The 19,176-nt window shown below is 46.1% G+C and overlaps 1 protein-coding gene across 2 annotated transcripts in view; it reads left to right on the forward strand.

Moving 5' to 3' along the window:
* LOC120832988 (uncharacterized) overlaps positions 1–13,194 on the forward strand; it is a 30,859-nt gene extending 17,665 nt beyond the window's left edge. For both annotated transcript variants that reach the window (XM_078089018.1, XM_040199734.2), the window contains 20 exons: positions 615–1,678; positions 1,859–6,063; positions 6,719–6,757; positions 6,857–6,975; positions 7,147–7,324; positions 7,479–7,618; positions 7,879–8,005; positions 8,101–8,136; positions 8,231–8,373; positions 8,568–8,694; positions 8,986–9,131; positions 9,525–9,651; positions 9,785–9,814; positions 9,895–10,007; positions 10,209–10,341; positions 10,432–10,571; positions 11,031–11,154; positions 11,273–11,431; positions 11,856–12,018; positions 12,284–13,194. In XM_078089018.1, the coding sequence (XP_077945144.1) occupies positions 615–1,678; positions 1,859–6,063; positions 6,719–6,757; positions 6,857–6,975; positions 7,147–7,324; positions 7,479–7,618; positions 7,879–8,005; positions 8,101–8,136; positions 8,231–8,373; positions 8,568–8,694; positions 8,986–9,131; positions 9,525–9,651; positions 9,785–9,814; positions 9,895–10,007; positions 10,209–10,341; positions 10,432–10,571; positions 11,031–11,154; positions 11,273–11,431; positions 11,856–12,018; positions 12,284–12,372 (7,402 nt within the window). In that variant the 3' untranslated portion in view covers positions 12,373–13,194. The remainder of the gene's footprint in view (positions 1–614; positions 1,679–1,858; positions 6,064–6,718; positions 6,758–6,856; positions 6,976–7,146; positions 7,325–7,478; positions 7,619–7,878; positions 8,006–8,100; positions 8,137–8,230; positions 8,374–8,567; positions 8,695–8,985; positions 9,132–9,524; positions 9,652–9,784; positions 9,815–9,894; positions 10,008–10,208; positions 10,342–10,431; positions 10,572–11,030; positions 11,155–11,272; positions 11,432–11,855; positions 12,019–12,283) is intronic.
* Positions 13,195–19,176: the final 5,982 nt, after the last annotated feature.

The following is a 19,176-nucleotide window of genomic DNA, read 5'->3' on the forward strand; positions in this document are numbered from 1 at the left end:
AATGTGCTACTTACTAAGTAAAAAAGACGCCAGGATCCTTTTGACTTGTATCACCTTTTCTTTGGCATGAAGGTGACCGATGCTGTTTAGTTATCGTGTATATAAGTTGCCTGAAGAAGTACAAAAGTTGATGGGCAACTGGCGTTGACCGCCTGCACACTTTGGTTTGACTACTTCTTTCAAAAGGGGTGAACCACACGCGTTGAAATGCAAGTATCTCTGCCCTCCAGGCTACAGGTGTTCATGCCTGAAAACATTCCTGGTTTGATTTAGAGGTGCAGAGATGCTGCAGGGGGATTCACACTCTCCTTGAACACACCACCAATGGATATTTATGGAAGATGAAGGCATTTTTATGTCTGGGGAGGTGTGTAACATATTTGCTATACAGATGCAAGAATGTGTCATTACCAATCCCCTTTTGTAACTCACAACTAGGACCAGATCACTAAGAAGCCTATGATGTCTAACGATTCTTTATTGACACTTAATGGTTCCAAAAGGAGAACACTATGAAATGTACTTGACAATTTATCGTTATATGTAGTTTGTGGTGTTTATGTTATTCACAAACGTTCCTTTTGATGTTATTCTCTTTGTCTCTCTCCCTTCAGACTGCCAGGCCTCCAAAACAACAAGGTAAAACCTGAGGAAGCCGGGAGGAAGCCAGGAACCACAGCCGGGACGACGCACGCACACACAAACACTCCGGAAACCGTTGTTGAGAAAAAAACAGACTTTGAGGCCACAAACTTTGAAGATACTTCTGGGACTTCAGACATGCACAGAACAAAGTCTCAAGCGGTGCGGTCTGGGTTGAGAGGCCAAGGAACCAACCAGGCCACAGCCTCTAAACCAGGGCTCAAAGCAGCAGCAGCACAGAGTGAGCAGAGCACGTCCAGTGGAGCAAAGACGCCGTCGTCAGCCGGCAGCAAGACCAAAAATGGAACAACAAAGGCTAAGGCCTCCGCCGAGAGCACAAGGGCGCGGACTTCCAGTGATACGCCACCACAGAGGGGACCTGGTGATGATAAAATCGTTTCATTAAAGGACCAAAGCTCCAGTCCCTCAGGTTCAAAGTCTAAAATCCCCAAGAGGTCAGCATCAGATGCTGATGTGAAATCGCCAGTGACGCCAGATAAACCATCGGCGACCGACGCCGCGTTGCCACTGGTCACTTCCAAAGAGCAGAAACTACCCAGAAGCAAAGAAGCTTTAAAATCCCCGCTTCCTGCCACCGAAACAGGCAGAAAACCCAGTTTTGAAGAGAAAGCTCAGTCAGGAGACATTTCTCCCACTAAAACACACAAGATAGCAACAAAGCTTACTAATGAAAAAACGCACAAGGGCCGTGACCCTAAAACCCTGGTAAACGGTGGGGAGAAAGACTTCGAAGAGAGTCGTATCAGACCGGGACCCACAACTGACAGGGAGGGTCTTGGTGACCAAAAACAAGGGCAAAACCGTCTGGATGATAATGTCTCCTTGGCATCAAAGAGCCGGTTGCCCGTTTCATCTCCTACAAGAAAAAGGAACGATGCGATTAATGTAACTTTAAGCAACCATGATGAAAAATTGACATCTCGTCAGACGGATTCAGACGGATCCAGTAGAGTGCAGAAGCCGAGTCCAGACCAGGAAGAAGTAACTCCACCGCTCCCCGGAAGTCCCAAGAAAGGTACAGTCCCTGCATGTCATGTGCCGGACACAGGCAAATGTAACGTGTTGATCGGTGAGCATTAGAGGCGCTCGTTGGCATCTCTTGACTCTGGCTTCATATTTACATGCACGTAAATAATGTCAATGCTGTCATTGTAGATGTTGTTGTTATATTAAACATTTTGTTTGCTTTCAACAGGAAGCATGCTGGCAACCAAACCATCCAAACCTCTCTCTAAAAGAAGCAGCAGCCACGAAGAGAGGGACACGCCGACCGGGTGTGTCCCTCAACCTCCCACCGAGCACGGCAGAGACGTGTCATCAAGGCTCCCCAAACAGAGTGACAACATCAAGCTCCCCAAAGGTTCTCCTGATCCCTCAGCTTCTGTTAGCAAGCTTCCTACAAGGGGTCAGAGAAGCTCCAGCAAAGAAAAGCCCAGAAAACAGACATCTGCTGAGACTTCTGTAAGCACACCAACATGTAAACGGGAGGTCTCCAACACGGAGACAGCTGACGCAGCATCTGAGCGTGGCACAGCAGATGAAGGGAAGGAGGAGGCTGGTGGTGACGCACTCACAGTCACGTCTCTGTCTCCAAAGGAACAGCAGCCAGTGATAAAACGGACAGACAATGCCTCCAGTACCGGGGAAGGCAAGCTAAAAGGAAAAGCGACCAAAGAATTACAAGAGAGCATAACCAGTCCTGCAGCTGAGGGGATTAAGAGAGTCCGTCCAACGCAAAACAACAATGCCATTATTCCAGTGAACGTTTCTCCGGTTACTGAGGTTGCAGAGGAAAGTCCATCTCAGCTGCCTCTCACCGGTGTGAAGGATTCTAAGGCTGGTTTCCAGCTTAAGATCAAACAACCAACAAAAGTTGAGTGTACTGAAAAGGAAGACATCGAGACATCGATTGCACCAAAGATTTGTCAAGAAGAAGTAAAAGAGAAAGACATTTTAGGGACAACAAAGCTTACAAGTAACCGTAAAGCAGATTTAATCCAGGAGAGAGGAGGAGTTACTGATGCGTCACCCAAACCGGTTCCGGTTGAAACGCCACACAGTGACATAATAAGCTCCTCTGATCAGGAAGGTTTTTCCCTCAAAGAAACAAAAAAGGTCCCCTCTGAGGAATATAACAGCAGCAATAGTGTCCCTGCTAAAGATCAGGATGCTGAACCAACTGATATTACTTCCATTGCTGTCTCAGTTGAATCTAACTTGGCCAATGTAGAGCATCAAAAAGGGTTATTGGAGGATCAAACAACTAATATCATTCTTAAAAATGATTTAGTAGCAGATTTTGAGGGCAAAGAGGAGGTTGGCAGGAAAGCAGCACAGACTGTGACTGTTTGTGAATTTCCCAAGAATGTTGAACATCAGCTGGACAAAGAGTCTCTTTCACTGACGGGAGAATTTGAAAGCGCCGACTCACAAGACAGTTGCAAAAAGGAGCCAGAAGGCAAACCTATCGAAGATGAAGCAGAGCGAGTAACCACGAAAACCTGCAAGCGGACGGGTCCGTCATCAGGGGACAAATGTCTCCAGTCTGACTCAGGAGAGGGACCACAGACCGAAGGTGTGGAGGCCCTGGAAGAGAAGGAGGCGGAAGCAGAGCAAGCAAGAAGCGCTCTCCATGAACATACGAACACGGACAGCGTGGTTGACACCGAGCAGGAAGCTCACATCATCTTAAAAGAAAATGCCAAGAGTGGTGATAAGGAACCCCATCAGCATCTGAAGACACAAACAGGGAAGAAAACACTGGAAGCCAAAGTACTTCCTGCTAAAGAAGAGGCGGTTAAGTATGAGGAAGCAACTCACTCACCAGAACCGAAAGCTGTAAGAACTAAAACTACTACTCCTAAAGAAGAGCGAAAAACAGAGGAAATGCTGATGGAGAATTTACCAATTGAGACGGTCGACTCAGAAGTCAGGAGCCACAAGAAGCAGAAAACCGGGATTGCAAGAGAGCAAGATGAGAACATTACAAACAGAGAAGCAGTAGAAAGTGTTAACAGTTCAACAGAGTCCAAAGAAGAAGCTCCAGAGCAGGAAACAGAAAGGCCCATTTTACAGATGGATCCAGAAGCACAAAGCAGTGAAACCCAGAGGGCTGAATGTGCTAAAGAAGAGACCGAAACAAAGGACGTATCTGTTGAGACGGGCTTTACCAGTGCTAGCAGTGAAGTTAGCAGTCAACAGGAACCCATGTCCATAATTGTCGGGGATCAACATGAGGAAATAAACAAACAAGATAGGAGCAGATCAACAAAATCTAAAGATGCAAATATTGACATAAAACGGGCACCGGATGGAGCAGAAGCTCCAGAGAAGATATCCCAAAGCCAAATTGAAAAACTGAAGTTTGTGAGCACCAAAACTCCAAGTGCAGAGGGAACTAAAGAAGAGCGGAAACCCGAGGATTTCCCCCTGAAGGCTTCGGTGAGTGAGACTGCGATTATGAATTCTGACAGCGACGTTAGCACCCAACAAAACCTCATGTGCAGACCTGGTAGGGACCAAGATGAGAACATAAAAAACAAGTTGCCTGACACCAAACTCCCAAATTGTAACCTGGAGCAGGCCCCAGAGACAGTAAGAACTGAAGATTTAAAAGCAGATACAACTGAAGAAGCCCCCCCTATGAGCACTGAGGGCGAGAGAAAGGCTGAAACAAAGGATCCATCAAAAAGACGTTTGGGGAATGAGAGGGCAGCTGCAGGCGCCCGCTTTGAGGAGAGCAGTCAACAGGATCAGAAGTCCGTAATCGCTAGCACCAAGACCGAGAGCGCTGACGGAGCACAAGACCAGACTGAAACAAAGCATCCATCAGTGAATGAGACGGCAGTGAGGACAGGAAGCCAAATTCAAGAACTACAGGATCCATCCCCATTAAAGAGGCTGGCGGATGAGCGTGTCCAAAAGGACCCGAAGCGCTCAATCAAAGACGTTCCCGTGGAAACTGATCAGTCAACTTTCAATGCTAACCCGCTTGTTTTCACTACGGGAAAAGCTGCCGGCAAGGCTGACGAGAAACAGAAGAACATAAAGGAAATGAAAGAGGGTGCAGATGCTCAAAATAAATTGACCAAGCAGGAGGATCAGAGCGCAGAATCAAAGAAAGAGTCTTTCTCAAAAGATGCATCAATCAGCAAAGGTGTTGGAGAAGAAAAGACGCCTGTTGTCCCAGATGAAGAACTTAACTGCACTGATGCTCGGAACAATGCTCATGTCACCAAAGAAAAAGCCCAAACGGGTAGCACTCCGATACAGGGAGAGAGAACCATGAACCTCAGTGACCCTCAGAAGCACGCAAAGCCAACACCCGATGGCAATTTGTCTCTCTGTGCGACAGCTGGACAGCCGGCTGCGTCCAAGCGTCTTCAGCCGATAAAGGAATCTCCGTCGAGCTGGTTGGATGTGGAGCATCAGAGACACAAGAAGGGTCACAGGAGGAAAGACCTCAAGGCCTCAGCCAGTGAGGATGAATCTCTTGAGCCTGATGACATTGATGATTTTATCAGGAGCGTTAAGGAGGGCAGCGTCCCCTTCTCACTACCTCCAAAGAGACACATTCCTAAAAAGTCCCTGTCGCCACCTTTTGCCATGCCGGCCATTAAGGAGGACAATTTTGAGAAAACATTTGATCCAGAGGAATTTCAGTTTGGCTTAAGAAAAAACGCAAAAGGTTTTCGAGATCCTTCCCCAGCGATGATGATTAAACAAAAGGCGGCTAACAGGAAAGGACGGACCCTAGAAAAACGGGCTCAGGATAATGCTCCGGATGACAGGACATCGCTAGGTGAGCTGGAAGGACAACAAGAGACGAGTCCTGAGGCAGGAAAAGAGGGGGAACACAACAGAGGAGAGCCTGGGAAGCTGACGTCACGACTCGAAAGGATGTCCATCCTCTCCAGCTTACTGAATTCCCCTCGCTGCTCCAGGAAGACCAAAGAGGAAGTTGCCCCCAGCCCACTTTCCCCCCAGCAGCAGGGCTCGCTGGCGCCTGGAAAGCAGGAGGTTGTTGAGTCACCTGGGCCTGCAAGTAATGCGGCTATGGATCAAGGCCCACCTGTGGGTGGCGGTATAGGTACAATTAGTGAGTCAGCACTTAAACCCTCCCCTCCTCCCCCTCCTCCTCCGTCTCCTCTGCCACTCCCGGAGGCAAAGCTGCCTGATCATTTAGATGCGTTTTCTCAAGAAGAATCTGTTTCTGAGACCTCCCTGGACTCGACACTGATGACTAAAACTAAACTGGATCCCGACGGTACTGTGATGGACCAGGCCTCTATTTTGGGTGTGTCTAATGTGAATGTTGGCCTGAAGGGCCCCTCAGGGCCGCCTCTGGTGAGAAGCAGCCAGCAGGGGTCTGGAAATGGACGCACTACTTCTAAGACTAAGGTAGGACTTTCAGGCTCTCAAACAAGCCCCAACAGTTTTATTATGTTTGTCCTCTTTTGTACTAAATATCACTAAAAGTCTAAGCATTTAATAGCCCACATTCTCAATGGGGTCTGAGCTTTTTCATTGAGCGTAGATATTTTCTAGTTTCCATGGTGACATGTCTCACTTTCATATCCTGTTCTTTTGTTTTGTGGCGGTGTTGCAACAAAGTCGTGAATCACGTGCATGTGAGGACTGGGTTGTCACATGACCATTGGGCATTTGCATTGAAATGCAAATAAAGCAAAACCATCCAAGGGTGTGTGATTGTGTTTGCATGAGCACAGTGTGCAAATCATTCCTCCTGCACAACAAGGGTCCATGGCTCACCTTTTGGATCCTTTCATTAAAGCACGCTTGTTCCAGTAACTTCCTACACTACGTTCTCACCCGGTGATCCTCCTTCATTCCTATGAAAGTTGCTCATGAAACAAAAAAAGTGTATTGAAAAGCCCTGATGACCTGCATGGTGGGCTCGTTCCTAAGCTGTAAAAAATGTGAGCTAGCTAAACGTATTAAATAAATGGTTAATACGGCCGCCCGCTAACTCGCTTCACGGAAATCTTTTTTTAAAAGTTCAGGTTCACAATCAAAATACTACATTTTCTTTCAGATACCTGCAGTGAGAGGGTTCCACAAAAGGCCTGGAAAGGTACAATTTAAAGGCCATTTTCCTGCATTTCCTTTAATGCTTTGTGTCAATGGCCCATTGTTTGCTGCTGCATATTTGAATGAAATGTCTGTTTTCCAGATGGTCATTCACGAGCACGCTCAGTTCGGAGGGCGGCCGTTTGAACTGCACGGTGATTTAGAGGATGCTACCACCATGAGGCTGTCCCCGGTCATCTCAGTCAGAGTAATCAGAGGATGGTCCGTCTCTGGAAGCATTTATTAAACCACCATGCGACACATTTGCATCATAAATTCACAAATAAATGTTTGCTTGCGTTTTTCCTTGTCCTCATCCCTGCACGGAGCACAGTGATGCTCTCTTTGGTCATCCATCAACTCATTTCACTTCACACATCTCCTTTTCTTTAGCTGGCTCCTCTATGAAAAACCCGGCTTCCAGGGTCGCATCATCGCCCTTGAGGAAGGGCCCACGGAGCACATAGTGAACATGTGGGCAGAGGAGGGGGCTCCAACCACGCTGGACCAGACGGGTCAGCCCGTGCCCACGGCGCCGATGGTCATCGGCTCTATTCGACTGGCTGTTAGAGTAAGCATCAGTTCATGCCTCTGGCTGTCACACGCGCCTAATGAAACCGTCCAGTGCCAGAAGCTTCCCAGCTTACTCGTACTCTTCAGTTACCTGTAAAGAATCGGGCTAAACACTTGCTCCCTCTGAACCATTTTCCTGTGGTACCTGGTAGGACTACAGCGTGCCCCGCATCGACCTGTTTTCGGAGGTGAATGGCCTGGGGAGGATGTCGTCCCACTGTGACGAGGCTGTAGAGATCGGCTCCTACGGGGTTGCACAAACCACCGGCTCCATCAGGGTTCATTCTGGAGTGTAAGTTCAGAGGTCAAGGGAAGCCTTTCAGTTTCACCATTCATGTCGACCCTGCTAGTTTTAAATGGTTCAAGCTCTTCGTTTGTGTGCAGCATCTGTTCCTTGTGCGTGACGGAAGGCATGCTGCAGGCAAACGCTCGGGATAGTTTGAACTGCTGCCGATTATTGATGGTGCAAACATTTTTCATCTGTTGTGGAGTTATTTATTTAGTCATACATTACTCTCTCCCTCTCCCCCATGCTGCTGGCTGTCTGTGTAGCTGGCTGGTGTACTCTGATCCGGGCTTTGGGGGATTTGTTGGAGTGCTGGAGGTTGGGGAGTACCCCTGCCCACAGAACTGGGGTTTCCCTGAGCCCTTCATCGGTTCCATCAGACCCCTCCGACTGGTACACAACACGAAATATGCAACATATAGTGCATTTGCACTACCGTCATTTTGTCATTTGTCTCGGTCTGACCACCGATTGTCTCTTCATTACAGGGACCAATAAGTGTGGAGCATCCTCACGAATTCAAGGTGTGTTTGTCAATAGCTGTTTGTAGAAACCGCGACAAACTGAACACAGGACCCACATTGACGGTACCGCTCATGTTGAACTCCTTCCACCCAGGCCTTACTGTTTGAGAAGCCCGACTTCGAGGGAGCGTGCACAGAAGTCGACAGCGACGTGTACAACTTGCAAGAGGAAGCAGAAGAGGCGCAAACGAAGAGGACGCTGTCTGCAGTGGGGTCTTTAAAGATCCTTGGTGGTCTGTAAGTATCTGGTTAATGGATTAGGCGGGCTGCTCGTGATCATCAGCTGTCAGCGTCTTTGTTTTGTCCTCTTAGAATCACATGAGATAAAAGTTAATGCATCTCTGTGCGTGCAGAACAAACATGCATCGGATTTTAGGAGACGGCTCTGACAAATCCCGACATGTTAGTGATGATTCTCTGTGTGCTTGCAGCTGGGTGGGCTATCTAGAAGCAGACTTTGAAGGCCAGCAGTACATCCTGGAGGAGGGGGAGTATCCTCACTGCAGTGACTGGGGAGGGTCTGAGGACGGGCTGCTGTCACTCCGGCCTGTATGCCCAGTGAGTACCGCCTCCAATGCTGCCGTCTTATTACCGTTTCCATCTTTGGTACCAAGCGCTGATCGGTGCTGGGTTCCTGCACTCCACCTCTCAGAGAGAATTGGCCATTTAAACCGTTCCAGCTGAACTGGAAAGCAAAAATACATGTTTATACAAGTACGACTGTGTACTAGAGTCATCATAAGTATGAAGCAATAATTACAGAGCCTTTCTCTCAGAATGATTTCCCCTCTTCCAACTACAAAGTTGTAGGAATCCCTTTGTGATAACGTCCCTGTCTTTCCTTCCCAGGATTTCCTGTCCCCGCATGTGAAACTGTTCAGTGAGCGTCACTTTGACCCGCTGGGGCTGAATATGGACCTGCTGGGTCCCGTCCTCAGCATGGCCGACTTCAGCCACGCCGGCAAAACGCAGTCCGTCAACGTCATGGGCGGAGTGTAAGTCTAACCAGTCAGAAAGACAACAACTCACTAAGTAAAAGAAGTTTGACCCTTTCGTCCACGCCCTGTTTGGGCGGGCGCTTCTCACCTTCCACACATGAGTTACGTCACCGTACACCCGAAGACTCCCACAGGCTCAGACGCATCGAGCCAAAGAGGACACAATTATCCTTTTGGGTAATTGATATGACGTGTTTGTCAGAAGACGAAATAGATCTTCCATCTCTTGAGGGCAAGGATTCACTTTGTTTACTTAAGTGTGGTTCGGCGGTTTGCTTTCCAGCCTCCTGAAGGCGTGCACTGCACACCGTCCCAGCCCGCCGGGCTACGAGGAGACGTCCTCCCTGCTGTGAGCGCGTTCCCTCATGCTGGTGTTCTGTGTCCCGGCAGGTGGGTGGCGTTTGAGAATCCCGGATTCAGCGGGGAGCTGTACGTCCTGGAGAGAGGCCTGTATGCGGGGCCTGAGGACTGGGGGGCCCCCAACTTCAAGATCTCCTCCATACAGCCGGTCTTCCACGTAAGAACCCATGTGTGGTGGCGCTTCAGGAACTTTTGCTGGTTTCAGTAAATGGCATCTTGCTAAATCAAAGCCTTTTGAAATAAGTTTAACGTGGTCGTTTTGTTAATACCTCCCCTCTGTCGTTCCCTAGGACGCTACGATGGCAACAACAAAGTTCAAGGTATCACCACTCCATTTAAGACATAAAGCCTGATCTCTGCGCTGTTTGTCCATCCTAAATCCAGTGTCCATGTGTTGCAGATACAGCTGTATTCTGAGGCAGACTTCCAGGGAAGGCTGGTGGATCTGGAGGACGGCACAGCAGCTCTGGGTGACGACTTCATACCAAAGTCCTGTAAGGTGCTGGCTGGCAGGTGGGCACAACGTGTGTGTGTGTGTGTGTGTGTGTGTGTGTGTGTGTGTGTGTGTGTGTGTGTGTGTGTGTGTGTGTGTGTGAATATATATTTGTACACATTACCAGTACACACTTTCTCACATTCTTTTTTCTTAGTTACAAAAACAGTACATGAAGAACAGTAAGCCAATCACGACGTGTCTGTACTTGTGTGTGTCAGCTGGGTGGCATATGAAGGAGCTCAGTTCTCAGGCAGCATGTACGTGCTGGAGGAGGGCCACTACCCCAACGCGGAGGCCATGGGCTTCCTGTCCTCAGACGCTGCCATTCGCTCCACTCACCCCGTTGGACATGTGAGTGTCCTCGTGCATGTGAGCCCTTTGTGTGGCGAGCGGGTCACCGTGGATGAGACTAACAAAGGGAACCTCTGCTCTCTTGTGCAGGAGTTGTCTCTGCCCTCCATCATCCTGTTCAGTAAGGCGGGCTGTAGAGGACGCAGGGTGCTGTTGACGGGTGGAGCCGTGAACCTGCTGCAGGCCGGCCTGGACACCCACACCCGCTCCGTGGTGGTGGAGGGGGGAACGTATGTCACTATTATCTTCCTGGCACGCTCCGTAATCTAAATGGAAGCCAATTAGTAACTGCATCATCAGCAGTAACAAGCTGCTGTTAATCCCAACATGATTGACAGGTCATACATACCAACGCACCAAAGTCCAAGTTATTAATGTTTTATGATTAAGCAGACTTAAAACATGTCATATCTATATGCATTTAAGCACTTGTGGGTGGCAGTTAAAATACATATCTAAATAAGTCAAGCTTTCACAGATATGATCCAAACGTTAACACCCGTTGAGCAAAACCATCTTGTAAAAACATCAGAATCCTGCTGCAGAGACACTCGGCGTCCCCTCGGCGTCCCCTCGGCATCCCCTCGGCGGTGTCAGCTTTTAGAGCCAATGATTGGCTGTAAATCCTGAAGCTTTGCTGGGAATCTGGTTTCATGGTGAAGCTGAAGTAACACCGTGTTTGTCTCCAGGTGGGTGTTGTACGAAGGCAGTAACTACCGCGGCGCCCAGCTGCTTCTCCGCCCGGGGGAGGTGGCCGATCTGTGGCAGCTCAGCGGCAGGCAGCAAGTAGGATCGCTACGTCCATTACTCCAGGTATTAACAGCTCTATGGTCTGTACGAATGATATAACTGACGTCACGTTACGTCAATCAAACAAACAGTTGTGAATACTTTGACCTTAACTCATGATTTAAATGTTTCCCTCCGCCAGAAGCAGACTTACGTCCGTCTGCGCAGCACGGAGACGGGAGGCCTGATGTCCCTGACTGGGACTACTGAGGACGTCTCTCTGATGAGGGTTCAGGTTGGGGAGGAGACGGGAGGCTTGGAGCAGGTCTGGGTCTATCGGGACGGGCAGCTCGCCTGCAAGGTAAAACATCCGGGGTTCCAGTCATCTACCCCCCTCTATACTTCATTGAGGTTTTGTCTTTTTAGACGCCTCTGGGATGATTTTTTCATACACAGTTAAAATATTTGCCCTATTATCTTTAGTACTTTGTCTCTTTTACTGTTTTTCTCACAGTATAAATGCCACATACAATCTTTTCATCTAAAGTGGTATTGTTTGTAAATGTCAACTGTACTTTGTGGCCTCGTCATCATAGTGAACTGTGTGCCCTCAAACAAGGGTGTGTACAGCAGGGTTGCAATCATAATTAGCAGGATGTCTCAAACCTGTCAGTGCAATGAATGAAAGGCAGCCAGTTTGCCAGCACACAACGACCTCTTTAATAAATAATAACGGATGGATGGAACCAGCTCCCCCCTCACCCACATGCCCTGCATGTCCCCAGCTGGTCGAGGACTGTTTCCTGGAGACCTCAGGCAGTATGGTGATGGAGGGCAGCCGGCTTCGAGTCGCCGCGAAGCGAGGCGAAGGCAACTACCTGTGGAACATCAGCCCAGAGGGCCGCGTGCACTGTCTCCTCAAACCGGCCCTGGTCCTGGAGGTCAAAGGTCAGGCGACCTTCTCTTCAAACATACATCTTATTATTAAAAAGCATCCACTCTGTCAGTATGTCATCAGCGCCATCTTCTGGTGTGATCTTTCTTTCTGGAGTCAAATAGTTGCTGCTTTTTAACACATTTGGTACAAAATTACAGGATTTCGTGGTTTCATTTTCTCAGTGAATACATTCAACCAGTTGGTGTCCTTTTAAATATTTGACAAAGCAAAAGCACTGCGGTGTATTTGTTAATTAATGTTGTCTATGCTTCTTAGGTGGTCAGCAGTATTACAAGAACCAGGTGATCCTCAACACATTAGACGAGAAAAAGTCAGACCAGAGGTGGACCTTGGAAGTGCTGTGATGAGCCTCGACCTGTCGGACCAGCCCCCTGTCTCTGGAGCCAGCGTGGGACCCTGTCCAAACATGGAGCCAGTAGGAGGATTTGTCCCTGGAGCCTGTGACCCCTCAGTGGATTTGTGCAAACACTGCACCCTTTTTCCTGGTATTTTGACCTGTGTTTACTCTCGTTGTGGAGGGTAACATTTGACTGGACCAACTGTAAAACTATCGTCATAATGAGTGAATGACGAGCTTAAACAATATTGCTTGTTTTTCGCCACTTCATTTTGAACACTATTTAACAAAGACTCTGCACCGTGTCTGTGTTTCCACTGCGTGTGGGTCTGTGCTGCATGCTCCTCTCTACTTGTTGTCCATCGTCTTGTCTGCTGTTATGCACCAACCAAAGTCAAATTCCTTGTTTGTCTAACATATCTTGGTAATACATGTTCCTGATTCCTGACTTTGTGGTGACTTTCTAGTCTCTGTTTCCAATGTCTGTTTTTAGATGATATTGTTGGCAAATACGAATGTATGCAAAGTATTGACATGTGCAATATGAAGCCCCATGTACCTACTTACTGTAGATGTTTCCTTTTTGGTGGCTGCTGTGGATTGAAATACCTTTTTAGGGTTTTATTGTTTTTTACATTTTTCACTGCTTATGTTGTACATAAGCCATATGATTTGAGTTTGAATTTCATATCAGAACTGCACGGTCAATGCTGCCCACTGTGGATTGTAAATATTTGAATGTATTTGAGAACTGTTGCACAGGCAAAATAGAATGTGATATGTGATTTTGTCTTTTTATAGAAAATAAAAGTCTTTCTTTAGACTGTAACCTGTTTTTATGCAACGTTTGTTTGAGTAGCTCTAAATCGTCTAATGATCAGATATTAATATTGTGAAATACATTATACTATACAATGTCTTTTTGTTTGAATTTCTTATAGCTTTTTGTGACAATAAGGCTTTTATAACTTTTTTAACACAACAATGACTATTTTCGACATACACAAATGCTGTTCTCGATATAGTGTATTTAGACAAACTAATGTATAATTAAGCAATTCAGTACGAGAGGCTGTACTTTATTGTCCAATAATAGTTTGCGGTGTTGTTAGGCCCGACGCGCGGCTCCTTTATTGGTTCTACTGTCAGCTTCAGACAAATAATGTCACATGATTCCCTTAAAGAACATGATAGGTCTTTAAGGACTAACAAATAATACACTTGTATATCATTTATAGATTATATATATATATATATATATATATATATATATATATATATATATATATATATATATATATATATATATAAAATGGTTAGTATTAGCACTGGAAAGTATGGAATATGATAACTTTACTGAATAAAATTACAATGATATAACAAAGTCAGTCATCAGAATTGATCACTATTCCATCAAATCAGGAAATGATGGTTAGTGGTTAATTTAACTTAAATCCCCTCTACGGGTGTAAGATTGAATGTAACCACTAGAGGGCAGCGTACTTTACTAAGGGACACGCAGCACTCCACCTGGTGGGAGTTTCATACATACTCTAAATAACATATAATCAAGCAGACACAATTTAAATATCAGGTGCAGCAATATATAGTATCCCTCAAAGTGTTTTTGTCCTGACCCTGTGTGAAATAAGACTGTCCTTCGCTTCAAGGTGAACCCGACACCTCGGCGACATGAGGCCGCGTCATGTCAGCTGGCACTGCTGAGTGTGAAAACTCAACACACACAAGGATTCAAATGAGACTCGTCTGCCACAAAGCACACACTGCGGGATGCCAGTTGCTGTGCTTATTAACATTTTTCATGATCACAAAATACAAATACGTAAAGGACATGAGTGGTGGTGAATGGAGACATTTCGATTTTTATTATCACTGTATTGGAGAGACTTTTCATCCAACATTTCAGCTTTCATTCATGCACTTTGCAGATAAAGAGACTGAAAGAAACAACTGATTTACTTTAAAGTGGACAAATCTTCGGTTACTGATGACATTAGTATGAATGGAACTGTTATAGAAGTCCCATAACCAGACAGAATATCATTAAAGTATAATCTCTGATCGTTACCAAGGGACAATATCACATCACGTTATGAACAATCACTTATTGTGCAGTCAGATATTTTTATACTCTCCTCCAAACAATACATGAACCTGTTCTGTACTGTACAAGTATATAATAACTGTTAATGAGACAGAATAATTCCCTCTTGATCTTGAATCTTGAAGTGGTTAAACTACGGACTTCATGTCATACACAACTTGTAATTGAAAATGAATATAACAAATTTACAGACAAATGTTTCAGAATGAATTGATTTGAAACGCATGCAGGAAATAGATGTAATGCTTGATTTAGAGGCGGGTTTAAATGACTATCTGAGTGTTAAAGTTGACAGGGAGCTTTACAGTTAATTAATTGCCGCAGTTCACCTCAGCTCTGTTTCGGCTTTGGGCCGATTTGAGCTCCATGTTTTGGGTTAACAGACGACTCCCTAAAAAGACTTCAAATCTACTGTAGATCCAGGTATGCTTCATAGCCTTTCCTTTATACATGGCACATTTACAATGCATCCAGAAAGTATTCACAGCGCTTCACTTATTCCACATTTCGTTATGTTACAGCCTTACTCAAAAATGGATTAAATTCATTATTCACAGCCTTTGCCATGACAATCAAAATTAAGCTCAGGTGCATCCTGTTTCCACTGATCATCCTTGAGATGTTTCTACAACGAGCCATGAAGTCCAAGGAATGATCTGTAGACCTCCGAGACAGAATTGTATCGAGGCACAGATCTGGCGAAGGGTACAGAAAGATTTCTGCAGCATTGAAAGTCCCAATGAGCACAGTGGCCTCCATCATCCGGAAATGGAAGAAGTTTGGAACCACCAGGACTCTTCCTAGAGTTGGCTGCCCAGCCAGACTGAGCGATCGGGGGAGAAGGTCCTTAGTCAGGGATGTGACCAGGAACCCCATGGTCACTCTGACAGAGCTCCAGCGTTGTTCTATGAAGAGAGGAGAACCTTCCAGAAGGACAAATCAGGCCTGTTTGGTAGAGTGGCCAGACGGAAGCCACTCCTCAGTAAAAAGCACATGACAGCCCGCCTGGAGGACTCTCAGACCATGAGAAACAAAATTCTCTGGTCTGATGAAACAAAGATTGAACTCTTTGGCCTGAATGCCAAGCGTCATGTCTGGAGGGAACCAGCCACTGCTCATCACCTGGCCAATACCATCCCTACAGTGAAGCAGGGTGGCAGCATCATGCTGTGGGGATGTTTTTCAGTGGGAGGAACTGGGAGACGAGTCAGGATTGAGGGAAAGATGAATGCAGCAATGTACAGAGACCTCCTCGATGAAAACATGCTCCAAAGCGCTCTGGACCTCAGACTGGGGCGACGGTTCATCTTCATCAGGACAACGACCCGAAGCACACAGCCAAGATAACAAAGGAGTGGCTTCGGGACTCTGTGAATGTCCTTGAGTGGCCCAGCCAGAGCCCTGACTTTTGATTGAACATCTCTGAGAGATCTGAAAATGGCTGCACCGACGCCCCCCATCCAACCTGATGGAACTTGAGAGGTTCTGCAAAGAAGAATGGGAGAAACTGCACAGAAATAGGTGTGCCACGCTTGTGGAATCATCCCCAAGAAGACTTGAGGCTGTAATTGCTGCCAAAGGTGCTTCAACAAAGTATTGAGCAAAGGCTGTGAATACTTATGTAAATAAGTTTATGTTTTCGTTCTTTATTTTTAACAGATTTGAAAAAATTTGCAACAAACAGTTTTCACTTTGACATTATGGGTTGTTGTGTGTAGAATGTTGAGGAAAATAATGAATTTAATCCATTTTGGAATGAGGCTGTAACATAACAAAATGTGGACAAAGTGAAGCGCTGTGAATACTTTCCGGGTGCACTGCAGGTATCTCCTCCAGACGTTCCACAGGGAGGTGGTGTTGCACGGTTGACAAATAGACTCGAGGAAAACTAACCTTAAATTATAGTAATAATGGTTTAGCCGGCTAGCCAACAGCGACTCATAAACCAGCAGCATCTCTCATTGTGCATGGAGGCCGTTTACACATTGTCACCCAACCTGCACAAGACACAGGGAGTGTAAATGGTTTCTCAGATATTTCCCTCAGGACGGAGGTAAAAGAGTGAAAATTACACTGACATTTGTCCCACTTCTTGTAATTAACATTATTGTGTCTGCTGTGTGTTTTCTGTATTCTTTCTTTACCAACATCCACCCTCAATACTGGACATCTCACCACAACCATGTGCGAGTCAGCTTGGATTTGTTCAGCACTCTCCGTTTCAGCCAAACCCTGAAACTACATCCAAGATTTTTTTGGAATGAAATGATAAGTTAACAGGTTTGGAGGTGTTTCTCTGTGATCAAAAAGCTCCAGTCTGCATTACCTAACATGTCTTTAAAGTCCTAGTCCGCTATGTGCCAGAGTTCTACAGGGAGGGGAACACACACACACACACACACACACACACACACACAGTGTTTCTGTGATGGCCAACATATCATCCCACACTGTTTCTTTCTCAGAGCTCAATCCTAGGTTTAAAATAGCTTCTGCTCCCTCTCAGGTCTTTACCACGATATTTGTGCTGTTCTTATATAATCGGCACCTCCCGATCTTTTCTTCCTCTTCATCCCAGTGCTGGTGTCCCACTCTGCCCACCTATATCTGCTTTTCTCTCACTCGCTCCTCTGTAGCCTTTACCAAAAAAAAGAGGAGAATAAACGTTCATTTCTTTTGTTGCTGCCTTTGTCACGCCATGGATGAAAGATAAGAGATGTTACTGTGCTGATGGTCGTCGATTTTGTTTGTCCCACATGTATTTATGTTGCCGTGCCGTCCCCCACCAGCCACAAACCTGCATGCTGCACACATCTCTCGTTGCAGCCTGAATAGATTTGACCACCAACAAATGCAGAAATTGGAAAGGAAAGATTTAGCTGTCTTACTCATTTAGGGTTGAAAACACACACTGAATCACAAAACAATGCTTAGTACTCTAGTTCATAGACGGATGATTTTAGTAAGAATTCATTTATTAATCTCAGCAGCTAACAGAGGTAACAGCGCACAAGACCAAGACGCTGCCGGAGCAGTGTCACCTCAGCGAGGGCCGCTGAGCTGTGACGATACCAGTGGTCAGCTGAGTCCACCTCACGCTCACCGAAAGCATGCGCTGCAGCCTGGCTACGTCAACAAAGTATTACAACACACACAGAGCTGCAGTCCACTGTCCGCTCAGCCAGACGTAATAGCTGTTTGCTGCTATATTGATCTTCTAAGTGGAAATGTGGATAATATCGATGAATGATGCTTTGTTTATTTGTGCATGAAGTATTTCTTTGAAGGCTCAAATGAACTTCTCCTACTTGCTCATTTCTTTACCCTATCACAGCATTGGCAATTTAGGGTGGCGCAAATATGTGTAGTAAATGGTAACTTGTGAGGGTTAAAATAACATGCTTGTTGACAGTGATAAGAAGCCTTTATAACAGACGTACAATATGTATGGATTTTGAGTGCGCAGCCGGAGATACAACCTTGAATTCTGATGCCATCCACTTTATATTCCTGAATGCCTGTGCCGTGTGTGTGTGTGTGTGTGTTAGATTCTGGTGCGATTCAGCATCCCCTTTCGTCCTCCTCTCTTCACACATGCAGTGCATACAAACAGCACACACACACACACACACACACAGAACTACACACACCCACACAAATACAAACAGACAAAAAAAAGCCAGCAGGCCCCTCCCCCCCTAAACACACACACACACGCCCACAGAGTCTAATACACGGCAATGTGAAGGATCGAAGGCCTACAGAGAGCGACGGCAATCAGCAGAGTAGCTAAATGTTGTGCTCTTTTTCTCCACAATATTTCTCCATCTATGTTAACGTGTTAATCACTGAAAGAACAAAGCTGCAGGGCCTCCATTGAAAGGCCAGCAGGGGGTTCAACTCAGTCATATGCAGTTCTCCTCCGTGGGTGAGTTTCAATGTGTCAGTGGGAAGATGAAGCGTTTTTGTGATAATGTTTGCTGATGCTGTGGCCTTTTCGTTTGGCACAGCTTTTATCCTCATTCCCCCGTTTCCAAACTTGACCAAAACCACCTTTTCTATTGTCTTTTAACTAGTTTAGCTTTTCATATTTTGAAATAAATCCACATGGATACGATTGTACGTGAACACAAACAAGTGCCTTTCTCAGTAAATCCACCTGGATAATCTGGCAACCTGCTCAGACCGCCTCAAAACGCGCAGCGGTTATTGTGTTTTGGTTGCCGTGGTTGCATCACGGCAAAGTGCTCAGCTCCACGGCGGTAAGCAGAGAGGGCGCTCAGAACTGCCCAACGCGTCACCCGCGCTATACCAATAAATTGAGGTTGTCCAATGGTGCGGAGTCTGTATGTGTTACTCTTCATTTTGTTTGCTCTGTATATTACCAGAAACTTCACTGTTCTTTTTGCCCTTCTGGAGCTGCAGATGCCAGATAAAAATAAGCTACACAAAAAAAATGAGCCACATCTCAGGACCATGTTGTCGTAGCCGCAGAATGTAAAAATACTTCTCTTGAAACTCAACAAACCAATTTTATCCACAAAGGTCAGTCCACTCGTTATGGGCAGCCTGTTAGAACAGTTTTCTTCTTTGGCTCGAGAGAGCTTAACAAAAAGAGCTGAAGGTTTAATCAAAAGCTCAGAGACTGCAAATTTAGAGCAGACAGCCTGACACCAAATGGGGATG

Source organism: Gasterosteus aculeatus, chromosome 15 (assembly GCF_964276395.1).
Source record: "Gasterosteus aculeatus chromosome 15, fGasAcu3.hap1.1, whole genome shotgun sequence".
NCBI classification, from domain to species: Eukaryota; Metazoa; Chordata; class Actinopteri; order Perciformes; family Gasterosteidae; genus Gasterosteus; species Gasterosteus aculeatus.